The sequence below is a fragment of the Scyliorhinus canicula genome, chromosome 2 (genome assembly GCF_902713615.1).
Source record: "Scyliorhinus canicula chromosome 2, sScyCan1.1, whole genome shotgun sequence".
NCBI classification, from domain to species: domain Eukaryota; kingdom Metazoa; phylum Chordata; class Chondrichthyes; order Carcharhiniformes; family Scyliorhinidae; genus Scyliorhinus; species Scyliorhinus canicula.
Window position 1 is genome coordinate 266,504,178 of NC_052147.1, and position 17,519 is coordinate 266,521,696.

A 17,519-nucleotide genomic window follows, 5' to 3' on the forward strand; every position below is an offset into this window, starting at 1 on the left:
CATGTTTTTAAGGTAAAGATAGATAGTTTTTTGAAGAATAAAGGAATGAAGGGTTATGGTGTTCGGGCCGGAAAGTGGAGCTGAGTCCACAAAAGATCAGCCATGATCTAATTGAATGGCGGAGCAGGCTCGAGGGGCCAGATGGCCTACTCCTGCTCCTAGTTCTTATGTCCTTATTATGTTCTATCTCTTATAAACCTTTCCAACACTTTTCCCACAACAGAAGTAATGCTCACTGGTCTATAGTTACCGGGGTTATCTCTACTCCCCTTCTTGAACAAGGGGACAACATTTGCTATCCTCCAGTCTTCTGGCACTATTCCTGTAGACAATGACGACATAAAGATCAAAGCCAAAGGCTCAGCAATCTCCTCCCTAGCTTCCCAGAGAATCCTAGGATAAATCCCATCCGGCCCAGGGGACCAATCTATTTTCACACTTTCCAGAATCGCTAACACCTCCTCCTTATGAACCTCAAGCCCTTCTAGTCTAGTAGCCTGTATCTCAGTATTATCCTCGACAACTTTGTCTTTATCCTGTGTGATACAGACGAGAAATACTCATTTAGCACCTCTCCCATCTCCTCGGACTCCGCGCACAACTTCCCACTACTGTCCTTGACTGGCCCTATTCTTACCTTAGTCATTCTTTTATTCCTGACATATCTATAGAAAGCTTTAGGGTTATCCTTGATCTGCCAAAGACTTCTCATGTCCTCGCCTGGCTCTTCTTAGCTCTCTCTTCAGAGCCTTCCTAGCTAACTTGTAACTCTCAAGCGCCCTAACTGAACCATCACGTCTCATCTTTACATAAACCTCCTTCTTCCTCTTGACAAGTGTTTCAACTGCTTTAGTAACCCATGGTTCCCTCGCTCGACCACTTCCTCCCTGCCTAACAGGTACATACTTATCAAGGACACGCAGTAGCTGTTCCTTGAACATGCTCCACATTTCCATTGTGCCATCCCCTTCCAGACAATTTGAAGTGCGGCATTTCCAAGGCGAGAACACCTCTGGATGAGACTTTACTGTCCTGTCTGTCTGTTCAGATGAATGTTAAAAGAGCCCACAGTACAATTTGAAGAGGAGAATTAGAACATCGAGACATAGAACAGTACAGTACAGTACATGCCCTTCAGTCCACTATGTTGTGCCGGCCATTTATCCTAATCATCAACCTAACCTACACCCCTTCAATTTACTGCTGTCCATGTGCCTGTCTAAGAGTCGCTCAAATGTCCCTAATGACAGACTCCACAACCTCTGCTGGCAGTGCATTCCACGCACCCACCACTCTCTGACATCTCCCTTATACCTTCCTCCAATCACCTTAAAGATATGTCCCCTCGTGACAGCCATTTCCACCCTGGGGAAAAGTCTCTGGCTATCCACTCTATCCATGCCTCTCATTACCTTGTACACCTCTATCAAGTCACCTCTCTGCTTTCTTCGCTCCAGTGAGAAAAGCCCTAGCTCCCTCAACTTTTCTTTATAAGACATGCCCTCCAGTCTAGGCAGCATCCTGGTAAATCTCCTCTGTACCCTCTCCAAAGCATCCACATCCTTCCTATAATGAGGTGACCAGAACTGGATACAATATTCCAAAAGTTTTATAAAGCGGCAGCAATACCTCGTGGCTCTTAAACTCAATCCCCCTGTTAATGAAAGCCAACACACCATACGCCTTCTTAACAACCCTATCAACCTGGGTGGTAACTTTGAGGGACCTACTTGCATGGACCCCAAGATCCCTCTGTTCCTCCATACTTCCAAGAATCCTGCCTTTAACCCTGTAATCAGCATTCAAATTCAACCTTCCAAAATGAATCACTTCACATTCATCAAGGTTGAATTCCTCTGCCACTTCTCAGCCCAGCTCTGCATTCTGTCAATGTCCTGCTGTAACCTGCAACAACCCTCAACACTATCTACAACTCCCCCCAAACTTAGTGTCATCGACAAACTTACTAACCCACTCTTCCACTTCCTCATCCAAGTCATTTATAAAAACCACAAAGAGCAGAGGTCCCAGAACAGATCCTTGCGGGACACCACTGGTCACCTCCAGGCGGAATACTTTGCATCCACTACCACTCGCTGTCTTCTTTCGGCCAGCCAATTCTGTATCCAGACAGCCAAGTTTCCCTGTATCCCATGCTCCCCAACTTTCTGAATGAGCCTACTGTGGGGAACCTTATCAAATGCCTTACTGAAATCCATATACACCACATCCACTGGTCGACCTTCATCAATGTGTCGCATCACATCCTCAAAGAATTCAATGAGGCTTGTGAGGCATGACCTGCCCCTCACAAAGCCATGCTGACTATCTTTAATCAAACTATGTTTTTCTAAATAATCATAAATCCTATCTCTCAGAATCCTTTCCAATATTTTGCTCACCACAAACGTAAGACTGATGGGTTTGTAATTCCCAGGGATTTCCCTATTCCCTTTCTTGAATAGGGGAACAATCTTCGCCTCCCTCCAATCATCTGGTACTACTCCAGTGGAGACTGAGGACGCAAAGATCATCACCAAAAGCGCAGCACTCTCCTCTCTCACTTCCCGTAGTAACCTTGGGTATATCCCATCAGGCCCAGGGGACTTAACTATCCTGATGCTTTTCAAAATTTCCAGCACACCCTCTTTCTTAATATCAACCTGTTCAAGTCTACTTGAGTGGGCAGCACGGTAGCATTGTGGATTGCATAATGGCTTCACAGCTCCAGGGTCCCAGGTTCGATTCCGGCTTGGGTCACTGACTGTGCGGAGTCTGCACATCCTCCCAGTGTGTGCGTGGGTTTCTTCCGGGTGCTCCGGTTTCCTCCCACAACCCAAAGATGTGCAGGTTAGGTGGATTGGCCATGATAAATTGACCTTAGTGTCCAAAATTGCCCTTAGTGTTGGGTGGGGTTACTGGGTTATGGGGATAGGGTGGAGGTGTTGACCTTGGGTAGGGTGCTCTTTCCAAGAGCCGGTGCAGACTAGATGGGTTGAATGGCCTCCTTCTGCAGTGTAAATTCTATGATAAATTCTATAATAATCTATTAACCTGGTTCACACTGTTCGCATGAGCAACAAGGTCCCTCTTTCTGGTGAATACTGAAGCAAAATATTCATTTAGCGCCTCCCCCATCTCCTCAGACTCTAAACACAAGTTCATTCCACTATCCCTGATTGGCCCTACTCTCACTCTGATCATCCTCTTATTTCTCACATAAGCGTCGAACGCCTTGGGGTTTTCCCTAATCCTTCCCGCCAGGGCTTTTTCATGCCCCCGTCTAGCTCTCCTCAGTGCATTTTTGAGTTCCTTCCAGGCTACCTTGTAACCCTCGAGAGCAGAGTCAGATCATTGCTTCCTCAACCTTTTGTAAGCTTCCTTCTTCCTCTTGACTAGAAGCTCTTGTCATCCAAGGCTCCTTCACCTTACCATTCCTTCCTCGTCTCAGTGGGACAAAACTATCCAGCACTCGCAGCAAGTGCTCCTTAAATAACCCCCACGTTATGGTATTTCTTTCTCAGCCAATGCCACCATAATAAGTTGTTCACTTCAATGCTTTGGTGGGATGTTGCTACTTCATAATGGATGTTAAATGTGTCTACATAGTTATCACAGTTCAAAAAAATAACTAATTGGGTGCTTTGTTACAGTAAAATGAAATTATTCGGCACTACATAACCATGTCTTCAGCCACTGATGTAAGTGAGCTGAAATAATGACAGCCCCAAATAATGGTTCCTTTGTTCACCTATTTTCTTGCCTTTAGATCTTTTAAGCCAAGAACACCCAGGTACCTTGCCATTATTTTGCCACTGACAGAGTTTATGACTTGAAATACACTATGCATGCAGCAGCATGGAGTATCACAGAGCATTCAGGAATGGGAATATGCGGGCTTCCGGTGGCGGCGATGACGTAGGAAGCCACACATTTGGGAGCTCCCGATTCAAACGGACTTTTCGGCTCTTTTTAGAGCCCAAAACGTAATGTTTTCGACGTCTCCCGGTGGGAGAAGGTGTGGTGATCAACTTTCTCCACATTTAATGCCTCGAACTCGGAGAGGAAAGCGGGAAAAAACGGCAGCAGCTCCCCAGAAAAAACGGGGGAAGGATTCCAAAATGGCGGCCGGCGGAGCGCCAGAGGAGTGGAGGCTGTGGGCGCAGGAGCAGCAAGCTGCTCTCCTGCGCTGTTTTGCAGATTTTAAGGCTGAGGCGCTGAGCTCTCTGCAGGAAACGAATAAAAAGCTTTCGGAGATTCAGACGACCCAGGGTGCTGCCATCCAGGCATTGCAGGAGCAGGCCGCTGAACGAGAGGCGGCGGCTATGGTCCTCGTGAGTAAGGTGGAGGGGCATGAGGCACTCCATAAGAAGTGGCAAGACCGCTTCGAGGAGCTTGATCTCCGCATGAGGCGGGAGAATCTGAGGATCATGGGCCTTGTGGAGGGGCTGGAGGGGTCGGATCTGACAACCTACGTGGCCATGATGCTGAACTAGTGGGGGCAGGATCTTTCCATCTGCCCCTGGAGCTGGAGGGAGCCCACAGAGTACTGGCCAGGAGGCCTAAGGAGAATGAACCCCCACGTGCAGTGCTGGTGAGGTTCCACCGGTTCAGTGATCGGGAGTGTGTGCTGCGCTGGGCCAAGAGGGTGAAGAGCAGCAATTGGGAGAATGGGGTAGTACGGATCTACCAGGACTGGAGTGCGGAGGTGGCTAAGCGGCGGTCCGGGTTTAAACGGACGAAGGAGGTGCTCTATAAGAAAATAAAGTTTGGAATGTTGCAGCCTGCGCGCTTGTGGGCAACTTATTTGGAGCGGCACTATTATTTTGATTCCCCGGAGGAGGCGTGGACCTTTGTGCAGACAGAGAAGCTGGACTCGAACTAGGGGTTGGGGTGTCGGTTGTAATGCTTTATTGCTGGTTTCTGCTGTTGCTGTGTTTTTTCTGTACTTTTGTAATTTTGATATGGTTTTGGGGTGTTGTTCTGTTTTTTGTTGAGGGGCATTGTTTGAGTTTTGTATTTTTTACAGGGGAGGTTGGGGAGTTTGTTGTATTCTGTATAGGGTTGGGGGTATGGAGTGGGGCTGGTATTTGGGAGCTGCGTCAGAAGGGTGTGGTGGGGCAGTGCGAAAGCGCGGGCTTTCCTCTGGTTTCCCGCGTTGCGGGGGTGGAGATGATGACCGGGGGGGGGCCTTAACTGGTTCCTCCCCGCGCTGGAGCGGTGCCTTGAGGAGTGACAGGATGGGGGAACGATCCCACTTTGGGAGGGGTCGGGTTTTTAGCGGGAGTTTCCGGGGACAGCAGAAGTTAGCTGACCCACGGAAGTACAATGGAGGACGGGTCGTGGCTAGGAGGGTTCCTAGCCTGGGGGGGAGGGAGGGGGGGAAAAGGGGAATCACCGGGTTGCTGCTGGCAGGGTCAGGAAGGAGCTGGTGTGGGCCGGGGGAACAGAGGTGAGGTGTTGTCGCCGTGGGGACTGGGTCGGGCGGGGGGTGCTGGCCTGGGGCGGGCAGTCGACGGGCTATGGCTAGTCGACGGGGGAGGGGGGGCGGGATGCCCTCTGATCCGGTTGGTCACCTGGAATGAGAGAGGACTGAATGGGCCGGTGAAGCGGTCTGGGGTACTTGCTCATCTGAGGGGGCTAAAGGCAGATGTGGCAATGCTTCAGGAGACCCACCTGAAGGTGGTGGACCAGGTCCGTCTGAGGAAGGGGTGGGTGGGGCAGGTTTTCCACTCCGGGTTGGATGTGAAGAACCGGGGAGTGGCGATTCTGGTGGGGAAAGTTGTGTCGTTTGAGGCATCTGAGGTGGTGGCGGATAAGGGGGGTAGGTTTGTTATGGTAAGGGGCAGGCTACAGGGAGAGAAGGTGGTACTTGTTAGTGTGTATGCCCCAAATTGGGATGATGCGGGCTTTATGAGGCTTATGCTGGGACGTGTCCCGGATCTAGAGGCGGGAGGTCCGATTATGGGGGGGGGGGACTTCAATACGGTGTTGGATCCTTCACTGGATCGGTCCAGTTCAAGGACGGGTAGGAGGCCGGCGGTGGCGGCCAAGGTGCTGAGGGGGTTTATGGACCAGATAGGAGGGGTGGACCCATGGAGGTTTGTGAGGCCGAGGGCTCGGGAGTACTCTTTCTTCTCCCATGTACATAGGGTTTATTCTCGGATAGACTTCTTCGTGGTGATTAGAGGACTGATTCCGAGAGTGGAGGAGGCCGAATATTCGGCCATTGCAATCTCCGACCACACTCCGCATTGGATGGAGTTGGAGATGGGGGAGGTGCGGGACCAGCGCCCGTTGTGGCGGTTGGATGTGGGGCTGTTGGCGGAGCAGGTGTACAGGAGGGTCCGGGCAAGTATTGAGGGGTACCTCGAGGTGAATGATACGGGGGAGGTCCGTGTGGGGATGATCTGGGAAGCCCTGAAGGCAGTGATTCGTGGGGAGCTGATATCCATCCGGGCATACAGGGAGAGGAGTGAGAGGGATAGGCTGGTGGGGAAGATCCTGGAGGTAGATAGGAGTACGCGGAGACACCAGAGGAGGGATTGTTGGGGGAGAGGCGCAGCCTACAGGCTAAATTTGATTTGTTGACCACTAGAAAGGCGGAGGCACAGTGGAGGAATGCACAAGGGGCAGTGTATGAACATGGTGAAAAGGAGAGTAGGATGCTGGCTCATCAGCTCCGCAAGCGGGATGCGGCTAGGGAAATTGCTGGAGTGAGAGATAAGAGTGGGAATGTGGTGCGGAAGGGGGTAGAGGTGAATGAGGTCTTCAAGGACTTTTACGGGGAACTGTACCGGTCGGAGCCAACGGTGGAGAGGAGGGGAATGGAGAGTTTTCTCGACGGGCTATCATTCCCGAAGGTGCAGGAGGAGCAGGTGGAGGGGTTGGGGGCGCCGATTGAGCTGGAGGAGCTGGTTAAGGGGATCGGGCAGATGCAGTCCGGGAAGGCGCCGGGGCCGGATGGGTTACCGGTGGAGTTTTATAAAAAGTTTGTGGACCTAGTGGGCCCACTGCTGGTGCGGACACTTAATGAGGCGTGGGAAGGGGGGGACTTTGCCCCCGACAATGTCGCGGGCGCTGATTTCTTTAATCTTAAAGAGGGATAAGGACCCCCAGCAGTGTGGTTCATACAGGCCCATATCTCTCCTTAATGTGGATGCCAAGGTGCTGGTAAAGATCCTGGCCACCAGGATAGAGGACTGTGTGCCAGGGGTTGTACATGAGGACCAGACAGGTTTTGTTGTGGGAAGGCAGCTGAACACGAATGTGTGGAGGTTGTTGAATGTCATCATGATGCCGGCGATTGAGGGGGAGGCTGAGATAGTGGTGGCGCTGGATGCAGAGAAGGCCTTCGATAGAGTGGAGTGGGGTACTTATGGGAGGTGTTGGGGAGGTTTGGATTTGGTGAAGGGTTTATTAGATGGGTGAGGCTGCTATATGAGGCCCCGATGGCGTGTGTGGTCACGAATGGGAGGAGGTCGGAGTATTTCCGGCTTTATCGAGGAACCAGGCAGGGTTGCCCCCTGTCCTCCTTGTTGTTTGCATTGGCAATCGAACCGTTGGGGATGGCGTTGGGGGATTCAGGAAGGTGGAGGGGTTTGGTGCTGGGTGGGGAGGAACATAGGGTGTCGTTGTATGCCGATGACCTGCTACTGTATGTGGCGGACCCGGTGGGAGGGATGCCGGGGGTGATGGAGCTGCTAGCTGAGTTTGGGACCTTTTCAGGCTATAAACTAAATCTAGGCAAGAGTGAGGTGTTTGTGGTGCACCCTGGGGACCAGGAGGAGGGAATTGGTAGGCTCCCGCTTAGGAGGGCAGGGGAGAGTTTTAGGTGCCTGGGGGTGCAGGTGGCCAGGGACTGGGGGACTCTTCGCAAGCATAATTTCACCAGGCTTGTGGATCAGATGGAGGAGGAGATCAAGAGGTGGGACATGCTGCCATTGTCGTTGGCGGGGAGGGTGCAGTCCGTCAAAATGACGGTGCTTCCGAGGTTCTTGTTCCTCTTTCAGTGCCTGCCCATCTTCATCCCCAGGGCCTTCTTTAGGAGGGTGACTAGCAGTATTTTGAGCTTTGTGTGGGCGCATGGGACTCAGAGTGAAGAGGGTTTTCCTGGAGCGAGGGAGGGATAGAGGCGGGCTGGCGCTGCCCAACCTTTTGGGGTACTATTGGGCGGCCAATGTGTCAATGGTGCGTAAATGGGTGATGGGGGGGGGCTTGGAAAAGAATGGAGATGGCGTCTTGTAGAGATACGAGCCTGGGTGCCCTGGTAACGGCGCCGTTGCCGCTCTCTCCTAAGAGGTATACCACTAGCCCGGTGGTGGCGACGACCCTAAGAATATGGGGACAGTGGAGACGGCATAGGGGGGAAACAGGGGGCTCGATGGAGGCTCCATTAGGTGCAAATCATCGGTTCATCCCGGGGAACACTGATGGGGGATTTAGGGGATGGTTGAGGGTGGGCATCAGTAAATTGAGGGACCTGTTTATTGGCGGGAGGTTTGCGGGCCTGGGGGAACTGGAAGATAAATTTGGGCTCCCCCAAGGGAACATGTTCAGATACTTGCAGGTAAAGGCGTTTGCTAGGTGACAGGTGGAGGAATTTCCTTTGCTACCCTCGCGGGGGGCGATGGACAGAGTGCTTTCGGGGGTGTGGGTCGGAGAGGGGAAGGTGTCTGACATTTATAAGGTAATGCAGGATGTGGAGTCGTCGTCAGTGGAGGAGCTGAAGGCTAAATGGGAGGGGGAACTAGGGAGCAGATAGAGGATGGGACTTGGGCAGATGCCCTGGAGAGAGTCAACTCTTCCTCTACATGTGCGAGGGTGTTCTCTATTGTTTTTTCTATGGTTATTTAACTTAATATTGTGTTAATTTAAGTTGTTGTTAATATGTTTTGTTGTTCATTGAGGATGGGCGAATGTTTACGACTGTTATCATTATTGTTATTGTTGGTATTTTATTGCGGTTTCGTTGTTGTTATATAAATACAAAATTTTTCAATAAAAATTATTTTTTTAAAAAAGGACTGGGAATATGCTGTGCAGCAGAATCATGGCATGAACTCACTTTATAGTCCTCTGTGGCATACTAATATGCTAGCCAGATACATGCTTGACAAAATTGTACTATTTATTTTATTCTTTTATTCAGGGGATGTGGTTGTTGCTAGCTGGGCCAGCATTTACACCCATCCCTAATTACCCTTGAACTGAGTTTCAGAGGACATTTGAGAGTCAACCACATTGCTGTGGGTCTGGAGTCACACGTAGGCCAGACCAGGTAAGGACAGCAGACCTCCTTCCCCAATGGGTATTATTGAACCAGATGGGTTTTTACAACAATTGACAATGGTTTCATGGTCATTATTAGACTAATTCAAAATTTCATTTTTTAAATGAATTCAAATTTCACCATCTGCCATGGTGGGATACGAGCCCAGTTCCCAGAGCTGTACCTTGGGTCTTTGAATTACTAGTCCAGTGACTATACTTGCGGCACCACCTCCCCTACAATATATAAAATATATCTGTAAAATACACCGAGCAGGCAGCCAATTCCCTAATGAATGAGAGTTTTTGCCTGTTACCACTGAACCAATAGCTTTGCTCAACATCGTAAATAGCCAGATTATCCAAGTACAGCATTCTTGATGCAGGTTATTATTCATAATTAAAAAAAAATAAATTTAGTGTACCCAGTTCATTTTTTCCAATTAAGGGGCAATTTAGTGTGGCCAATCCACCTACCCTGCACATCTATGGGCTGTGGGGGCGAAACCCACGGAAACACGGGAAGAATGTGCAAACTCCACACAGATGGTTACCCAGAGCCGGGATCAAACCTGGGACCTCTTTGCCGTGAGGCAGCAGTGCTAGCCACTGTGCTACCATGCTGCCCTATTATTCATAATCTTAATGAATTCTACTACTATACAAAGGTGCAGAAGAAATGTAATAGAATAGTACAGGGATGAGGGACTTCAGTTGCATGAGCACTTTCACAATACTGGTGTTCAATACTGTGACAAGGAAGATCAAAATTCCCATTGATTAAAACAAGCAGGCAAGAGCTTTATTTAACTTTTCAATGACAAGTTTTCAATGGGGGTTTCTTCCCACAAGTCCTGAAAGATGTTCGGTAATTTGGACATTCTCAATTCTCCGTATACCCGAACAGGCCCTGGAATGTGGCGACTAGGGGATTTTCACAATAACTTCGTTGTAGTGTTAAAGTAAGTCTACTTGTGACAATAAAGAGTTGTAATTGAAAATACAGAAAAATGTGTCATTTGAAACATGGAAGTCTGGCAATATCTGGTCTGAGAGGATACAGGGAAAGATCCCACAAAAGGTGTGCAGATTCTTGCTCACAAGCAGGTTTAGCAAACACACAGGATCCTTGTGGTAAGCTAAAACAATGGCTCACACCTTTATTGAAAGTAACTATCTCAGGAAGCATTTGGAAAAGCATGGATGAGAGTTTCAATTGAATTAAGTGACGAATGTTTAAAACAGGTAGGTATTTCAAGTCACAACCAAGTTAAATTTTAGCATACAGCTAAAAGCAAAGTTTCACACCTTAATTGAAATAAACTCTCTTAGTAAACAGCTGGAAAGGATGGTTGATGCTCAGTCGAATTTGGTGTCAATTCTAAGTGTAAAATTCTACGAACATCAAGTCAATTAAAAGAAAATTGGAGACAACTTGTCTACAAGAAACATAATTTAAAGTCAAAATCAAAGGCAGAGTTATGAGCTGGGGACAATTGGAAAATTAAACGATTCGAAATCACAGAAATAAAATGAAAATGAAATGAAAATCACTTATTGTCATGAGTAGGCTTCAATTAAGTTACTGTGAAAAGCCCCTAGTCGCCACATTCCGGCGCCTGTCCGGGGAGGCTGGTACGGGAATCGAACCGTGCTGCTGGCCTGCTTGGTCTGCTTTATAAGCCAGCGATTTAGCCTTGTGAGCTAAACCAGCCCCTGTAAGTAACACCTATTGAAACCAAAGCATTTTTAAATCAGATCTGAGAGGTGACATTATGCCCAAAATGAATAATTAGTTATATTAAAATGTTTACATCAAAGATACTTTTTAACAATCAAAGTGAAATAAGTTAATTTAGGTTAATAAGGCTCTAAAAACTTAATAATTGGTAGAAAGAGAATATAAACCCAGGGAGCAGAAGTAGACCAGCAACAGGCAACAAGAGAAGGGGAGAACTCAGAGAGGAGAGAAGCATTTTTAGCTCTCACAGCTCGGTCATGGGAAAGACAAGACAAGATGCTGAGCTTAAACAGCTATACATCTAAGGAAGACTAGAATTTAAACAGGAGTCAGAGTCAGCTGAGAGATAGCTAGCAGAGCCAGCTCTCACAGCTCGGTACATGGGAAGGATAGGACACAGCAACCGAGTTCACCAGCGAATACATCTCAAGAAGAGATTTTAAAGAAGATTGATTGTCAAGGTGGGCCTGAAGGTCCCTTCAACCAACAGGAAGGATCCAGAAGCAAGATCTTTTTACCTTTCTGTTAAGAAAGTGTTTACAGCTTTAAAAAAAAATTATAATAATAAAATAACTTAAAAGTTTTAACCTGAAACAGTGGTTATTAGCCTACTTTACTTACTTAACAACGCAGGACCCAGGACATCGATGCTACTAAGGGGTAAGTAGGTAAAATTCTTCGGTGAAGGTATGGGTTATACTGGGGGATAACTTGAAAATATAGTTTGACTTGAATAGCACCCACCGAAGCCTGCATCGGACGGTCAGGGAGTGGGAATCCTTGTTCACCATTTAGAATATCGACCCTTTTTTGGTATAGGGGGAATTCTAAGAATAGTGGTGAGTTTTAACTTCAGAGTATTACAACAAGTGCATTGTATTATACACCATGTTATGTCATATTTATCAGAGAACCATTTGTGACAGCGAGGACACTACGCAAAAAAAAAATGAAATTGTATTTCATTGTAATCATCTACATGGAAGTGCTATCAAAAGGATGACCGGACACTTACTTCGAAGGGTAATAAGCAGGAACAGTCGGGAAATCATTTTCATTTCCAGCTGATCCTGCTAACCATTATGTGCTAGGACCCTATCCTGCCAACCGTTACTATGGTTTTGTTAGTCTTGCATCTTGCCAGTCTTTTGTAGCACATCCAGATCTTTCTTCAGGATTATTGGCTCCACACTGATCACGTTATTTTCCTATTAGATTATTTGTTTCAACTGCCATCTGATGAATTATCTTTTAAATATAATTTATTGACACCCATTTTTGATCAAAACTAGTGTGAAATTGAATCATCAAAGACATTTGGTGTCTACTATGTTATCGCAGTTATATTTATCTTATCAAATTATAAAAATCTAATGTCCTTTACTTGCATATTGATATCAAGTCAATATTAAAGTTAACCAATAAAATCTCTTCAGTGTTGAAATGATACTCATATGGAAAAAAAGAAGAGATTGGGATGTTCTCTTTAGAGCAGGTAGGATTAAGGAGAGCTTTGATGAAGATTTTCAAAATCATGAATAACTTTTATAGAATAAAGAGAATTTGTTTCCAGTGGCAGAATGGTTACTAACCAAAGGCCATAGATTGAAAGTCTGTGCAATAGGAACTGAGGTGACACGAGGAAACTATTTTTGAAAGAAACATAGCTGCGATGATCTGGAATACACTGCCTGAAAGAATGGGGAAGCAAATTCAATACTAACATTGAAAAGAGATTTGGATAAATATGTGAAAGGAAAACAAACATGGCTAGAGGGAAGAACAAGGTAATGGAATTAATTGGATATCACCACCGAAGGCTTGATTGACTGAATGGTCTTCTGTGCTGTATAATTCTATAGTTTTATAGCAATGAATATGCGTAACTCCTATAAACTAATATAGGTCTAAGGTTATATGTTGATCAGGGTTAATATACTACACAGCCAATGATATAGGATTTATACAAGCAAGAATGTTCATAAGAATTTCTGTTACTGAAACTCCCCCCCCGCCCCCCCAAAAGAAAAATAGAAACATCATCCTGGTGATGGCTATTAGAAACAGGACCAGACTCATGGAGTGCCATTGTTAAATGAAGAAATCAGTTCGGGGCAGTCTGAATAACTCTCCTAAAGTGCTTCCACAATCTATCAGGCACGAATCAGGAATGTGATTAAATATTTGCCACAAGCTTGCCGATTGCAGCTCCAAAAACGTTCAAGAAATCTGACACCAACCAGGACAAAACTGTTGGCTTGATTAGCACCTCATCCGCTATCTCAAGTATTCACTTATTACCAGCGCACCATGACTTATAGTGTGTACCATCTACAGTATGCAGCAACTCACCAAGGAATTTTTAGTAGTACTTTCCAAACCAAAACTTCTACTGCTGAGATGATCAAGGGCAGCAGGCAAAAGAGAAAACAACAATCTTCAACTTCCCCTCCAAGTCACTCACCATTCTGCTTTGAAACTATACTGCACTTCCTTCGTCATTGCTGAATCAAAATCCTGCAATTCCCTGACTAACAGTACCGTGGATGTGTCTACATCTCATGGATTGCAGCAGCTCAAGAAGAGACTTGCCTTCTCAAAGGCAGTTAGAAATGAACAATAAATGCTGGCCTTGTCCACATCCCACGAATGAATAAAAAACAAGCTTGAAAAATCATGCTCGTTATACTTTATTAAATTGTGTAAAATAACAAGTACCCAATTATTCCCCCCCCCCCCCCAATTAAGGGACAATTTAGCTTGGCCAATTCATCTACCCTGCACATCTTTTTAGGTTGTGGCGGTGAGACCTATGCAGACACAGGGAGAATGTCCCAACACCACATGGACAGTTACCTGGGGCTGGGATCAAACCCGGGTCCTCGGCGGCGTGAGGTAGCAGTGCTAACCATTGTGCCATCGTGCTGCCCTAAAATTACATAATTTCATGTGGTTTAAAAAGGACAAAATACTCACATCAAACTGTGTAAGAATAGTTCCAGTTTCCAGGGCATCTCGCAAATGTATCATTGACTCTCTTAAGGCATCATCATCCTGATGGATTACATCCAGAGGAGATTTCTCTGGAATGTACTGAAAATCAGGTTCACTTTCTGCCTTCTCTTCTACGACATCATAAACAGCTTGAGAAGACAAAACAAATTCACAGAATTGTAGAATGACTTTAAAAACAATGTGATGTACCACTCAGGAAATTGGTTTCAAGTAGCCCAGTTAAGCATGCTAAACACAAAAAGCTAAAATAAAAACAAAATACTTCGGATGCTGGAAGTCTGAAGTAAGAACAGAAAATGCTGAAAAAATTCAGATCTGGCAGAATCTGTGGTGGGATGAAGAGTTTACGTTTTAAGTCATATGACTCAGAAAAGTCATAAGGATTAGAAACGGTATTTTCTCTCCACAGATGCTGCCAGACATGCAGAGTTTTTCCGGCATTTGTTGTTTGCATTTTAGATACCAAAAGCTATTGAGCTTGAATAATAGTTACTTTGTTATTTGCCTAGCAAATGAAGATGCATACTTACCATTGGGTCGAACGAATAATATTAGTTCTTCAGAGCGAATCTCGCAGCTGGCTTTGATGAACGAGACAACTTGGTCATGCGTGTAGTCTGATATATCCCTACCATTGATCAGTACAACCTGATCACCTTCATTGAGTCGTGGAACACAAGTGTCAGCCTGCACATTAAGAGAAAACAGATGATGATGTCTAAAACCTCTACAGCCAGAGTGGAAATATAACACAATCTAATTTTAACAAGTTACAAATTTTATAGCAGACATTAATTTCAGCATCATTTGTGTGAAAGTACAGATAGTTCTTGCAAATTTACTGAAACAGTACAATACAGAATTCTTTAGCTTCTACCAATGGGGCAATAAAATTATAGATCATCACTAGTTATTACGAACATGCCTAAAAAGGTCAAATCCACAGATTGTTAAAAAAAAACATGTGCTTATATACCACTTTCAAATCTTACAAGGAGGTCAAAAACACTTCATAGCAACTTTTGCCACAATTTTTTTCAGCAAATGTAATACAAGTTAACAATCCCTTATCTGAAATGCTTGGGACCGAGTGTGTATCGGATCTTGGAAATTTTCGGATTTTGGAATATACTGCGCATGTTTGGCATGCGTTTGGGACTGCGCATTACCTGGTGAGATTTCCCACTCATGATGTCACTTCGGCGTTGGAAAAAAAGTGCAGATATCGGAATTTTTTTGGTTTTTGGATAAGGGATGCTCAACCTGTAACTAGCTTCTCTAGAGCAGAATCTCATAAATATCAGTGTGATGAATGACCAGATGGCATATTTAGGTGGTTTTGGGTGAGTGAAAAATGTTGGATAAAACATCAGAACTCTGTCCAGTTTTGTAAAATGGGTTATTTAATATTCCCTGTGAAGAAGTAAACATACCATTTTCATATTGGATCATAAACACTAACTCTGATAATCCAACATTCTCTTGGGACTGCACCAAAGAGTCATCCTAAATTACACACTCGGGTCCTGGCAATGTAGTTCAAACACGCAACCTGGCACTGTCTCTGATACACATATCAGCCACGTTATCCTGCATATTCAGTGTCAAAGAGGTCCCTATACTGCCAATTCCTTTGTGTCAAACTTTTTTAAAAAATGCAGCACAAGTCAGAACTCCTACTTAGCAGAAAACCCACAGGATGGAACATTAGCTGAAGCTACATGTGTCTTTGCTCTGGCCATGTTACATGGTCCAGTAGCTTTCCACAGTTTGAAATTCAGCAAGTAAAAATTCCTCAAGTCAGATGCTTTAAGAATCAAAATTGATCAACATCCTTCCTGTCGTATTGACAAGTAGAGACAGGAGGAAATATAAAGAACTGAGGTTTCTGATGTGATTGCAGAGATGATACGTTGGTTCTGACATTTTACACAAGGCATATGAAAATTGCATTGTGTTAGTGTAAAGATTTACCTTTAATGAAAATGAAATGAAAATCGCTTATTGTCACGAGTAGACTTCAATGAAGTTACTGTGAAAAGCCCCTAGTCGCCACATTCCGGCGCCTGTCCGGGGAGGCTGGTACGGGAATCGAACCGTGCTGCTGGCTATTTATAGGCAGTATATATATAGCTGCTGGCTATTTATAGGCAGAGTATTTATGTATTACAGCTCCATTGTATTAATATCCAGGTTGCTTTAAAAAACATTACAAACTGCAAAATCTTTTCTTTTACTGCCTTAAATCAGGTTCCGAAGCATTCAGCAATGAGTGGCTGAAGAAAAAGATCCGAAAATATTTTGTGACAAGGAATTATGCAATTATAGCACTTTTTATGATCTGTAGTAAGTGTGATTGCTTCTAGGCCATTTCAAATAGGTGGAATTAGTAGACTCGGTGGAGACTTTGTTTACCTTCTATTACTATTGATGCCGTGGGCCAATGTGTTTGCAAGCGTATAAGTGGCATTAGCATTTCAGCATTCAATGCAGTTAGTACATGTAATACAGGATGAAGTCCATACTAACAACAGAACATGGCGATGGGAAGGATTACAACAATGTTTTGCACACTACTGACAAATGTGCTGCCATTTTAACTCATCACCACCTTCTCAATCAAGGTTAATAAGGAGTGGGCAACAATGTTGCCAACAATGCGCACAACCCATAGCGAATATATAAAAAGCTACTCTTTAAAAGCAAATTGACACCAGATGCCAGCTGTATTGGTCTTAAAGGGACAATCACCATACCAGCAAAAACAAAATCCCATAAAACAGCATAGTAACAGTCAGTATATAAGTATTAAAATTTGCACATCATGCATCATGTAGATATGAAAACCTGTAATTATGAAGTTTTTAAAATTTGTTATTTATATGATTATGCAGGTTTCAGTTATATTCCTTGTCGACAGAAGACTAAGTGAAGTCCCTCACTAAATCCCTCCCCCTCCCTCCCGCCTCTCAGCGGCCACTCTTCCCAACCTTTCGCCCCCATCACACCCACTGGGGCCTGGGGCCCCGCTGGCCCCTTTAAGGTCAAGCCACCTAATCACAATAATTCCCTGACACTTGTGCTCTGTTGCAGTCTCCTGGGTAGAACAAAGAACCAAGAAAACAACAGTCCAGGAACAGGCTCTTTGGCCCTCCCAGCTTGCGCCGACCATGCTGCCCCTCTAACATAAAACCTTCTACACTTCCGGGGTCCATATCCCTCTTTTCCCATCCTTTTCATGTATTTGTCAAGACGGTCCTTAAACGCCACTATCGTACCTACTCCCATCACCTCCTTCGGCAGCGAGTTCCAGGCAGCCACTACCCTGTGTGTAAAAAAACTTCTCTTGAACATCTCCTCTCAACTTTGCCTCTTACTCTAAACCCACGCCTCCTAGTAATTGACTCTACCACCCTAGGAAAATGTTTCTGCCTATCCATTCTGTCCATGTCCCTCATAATTCTGTAGACTTCTATTAGGCCACCCCTCAACC

The 17,519-nt window shown here is 45.5% G+C and overlaps 1 protein-coding gene across 7 annotated transcripts in view; it reads right to left on the reverse strand.

Annotated features, from left to right (window-relative positions):
- The window catches only part of ptpn4a (protein tyrosine phosphatase non-receptor type 4a), a 428,771-nt gene that overhangs the window by 57,865 nt on the left and 353,387 nt on the right, over nt 1-17,519 (reverse strand). For all 7 annotated transcript variants that reach the window (XM_038790048.1, XM_038790047.1, XM_038790049.1 and 4 more), the window contains 2 exons: nt 14,557-14,713; nt 13,988-14,154 (listed from right to left, as the gene is read on the reverse strand). In XM_038790048.1, the coding sequence (XP_038645976.1) occupies nt 13,988-14,154; nt 14,557-14,713 (324 nt within the window). The remainder of the gene's footprint in view (nt 1-13,987; nt 14,155-14,556; nt 14,714-17,519) is intronic.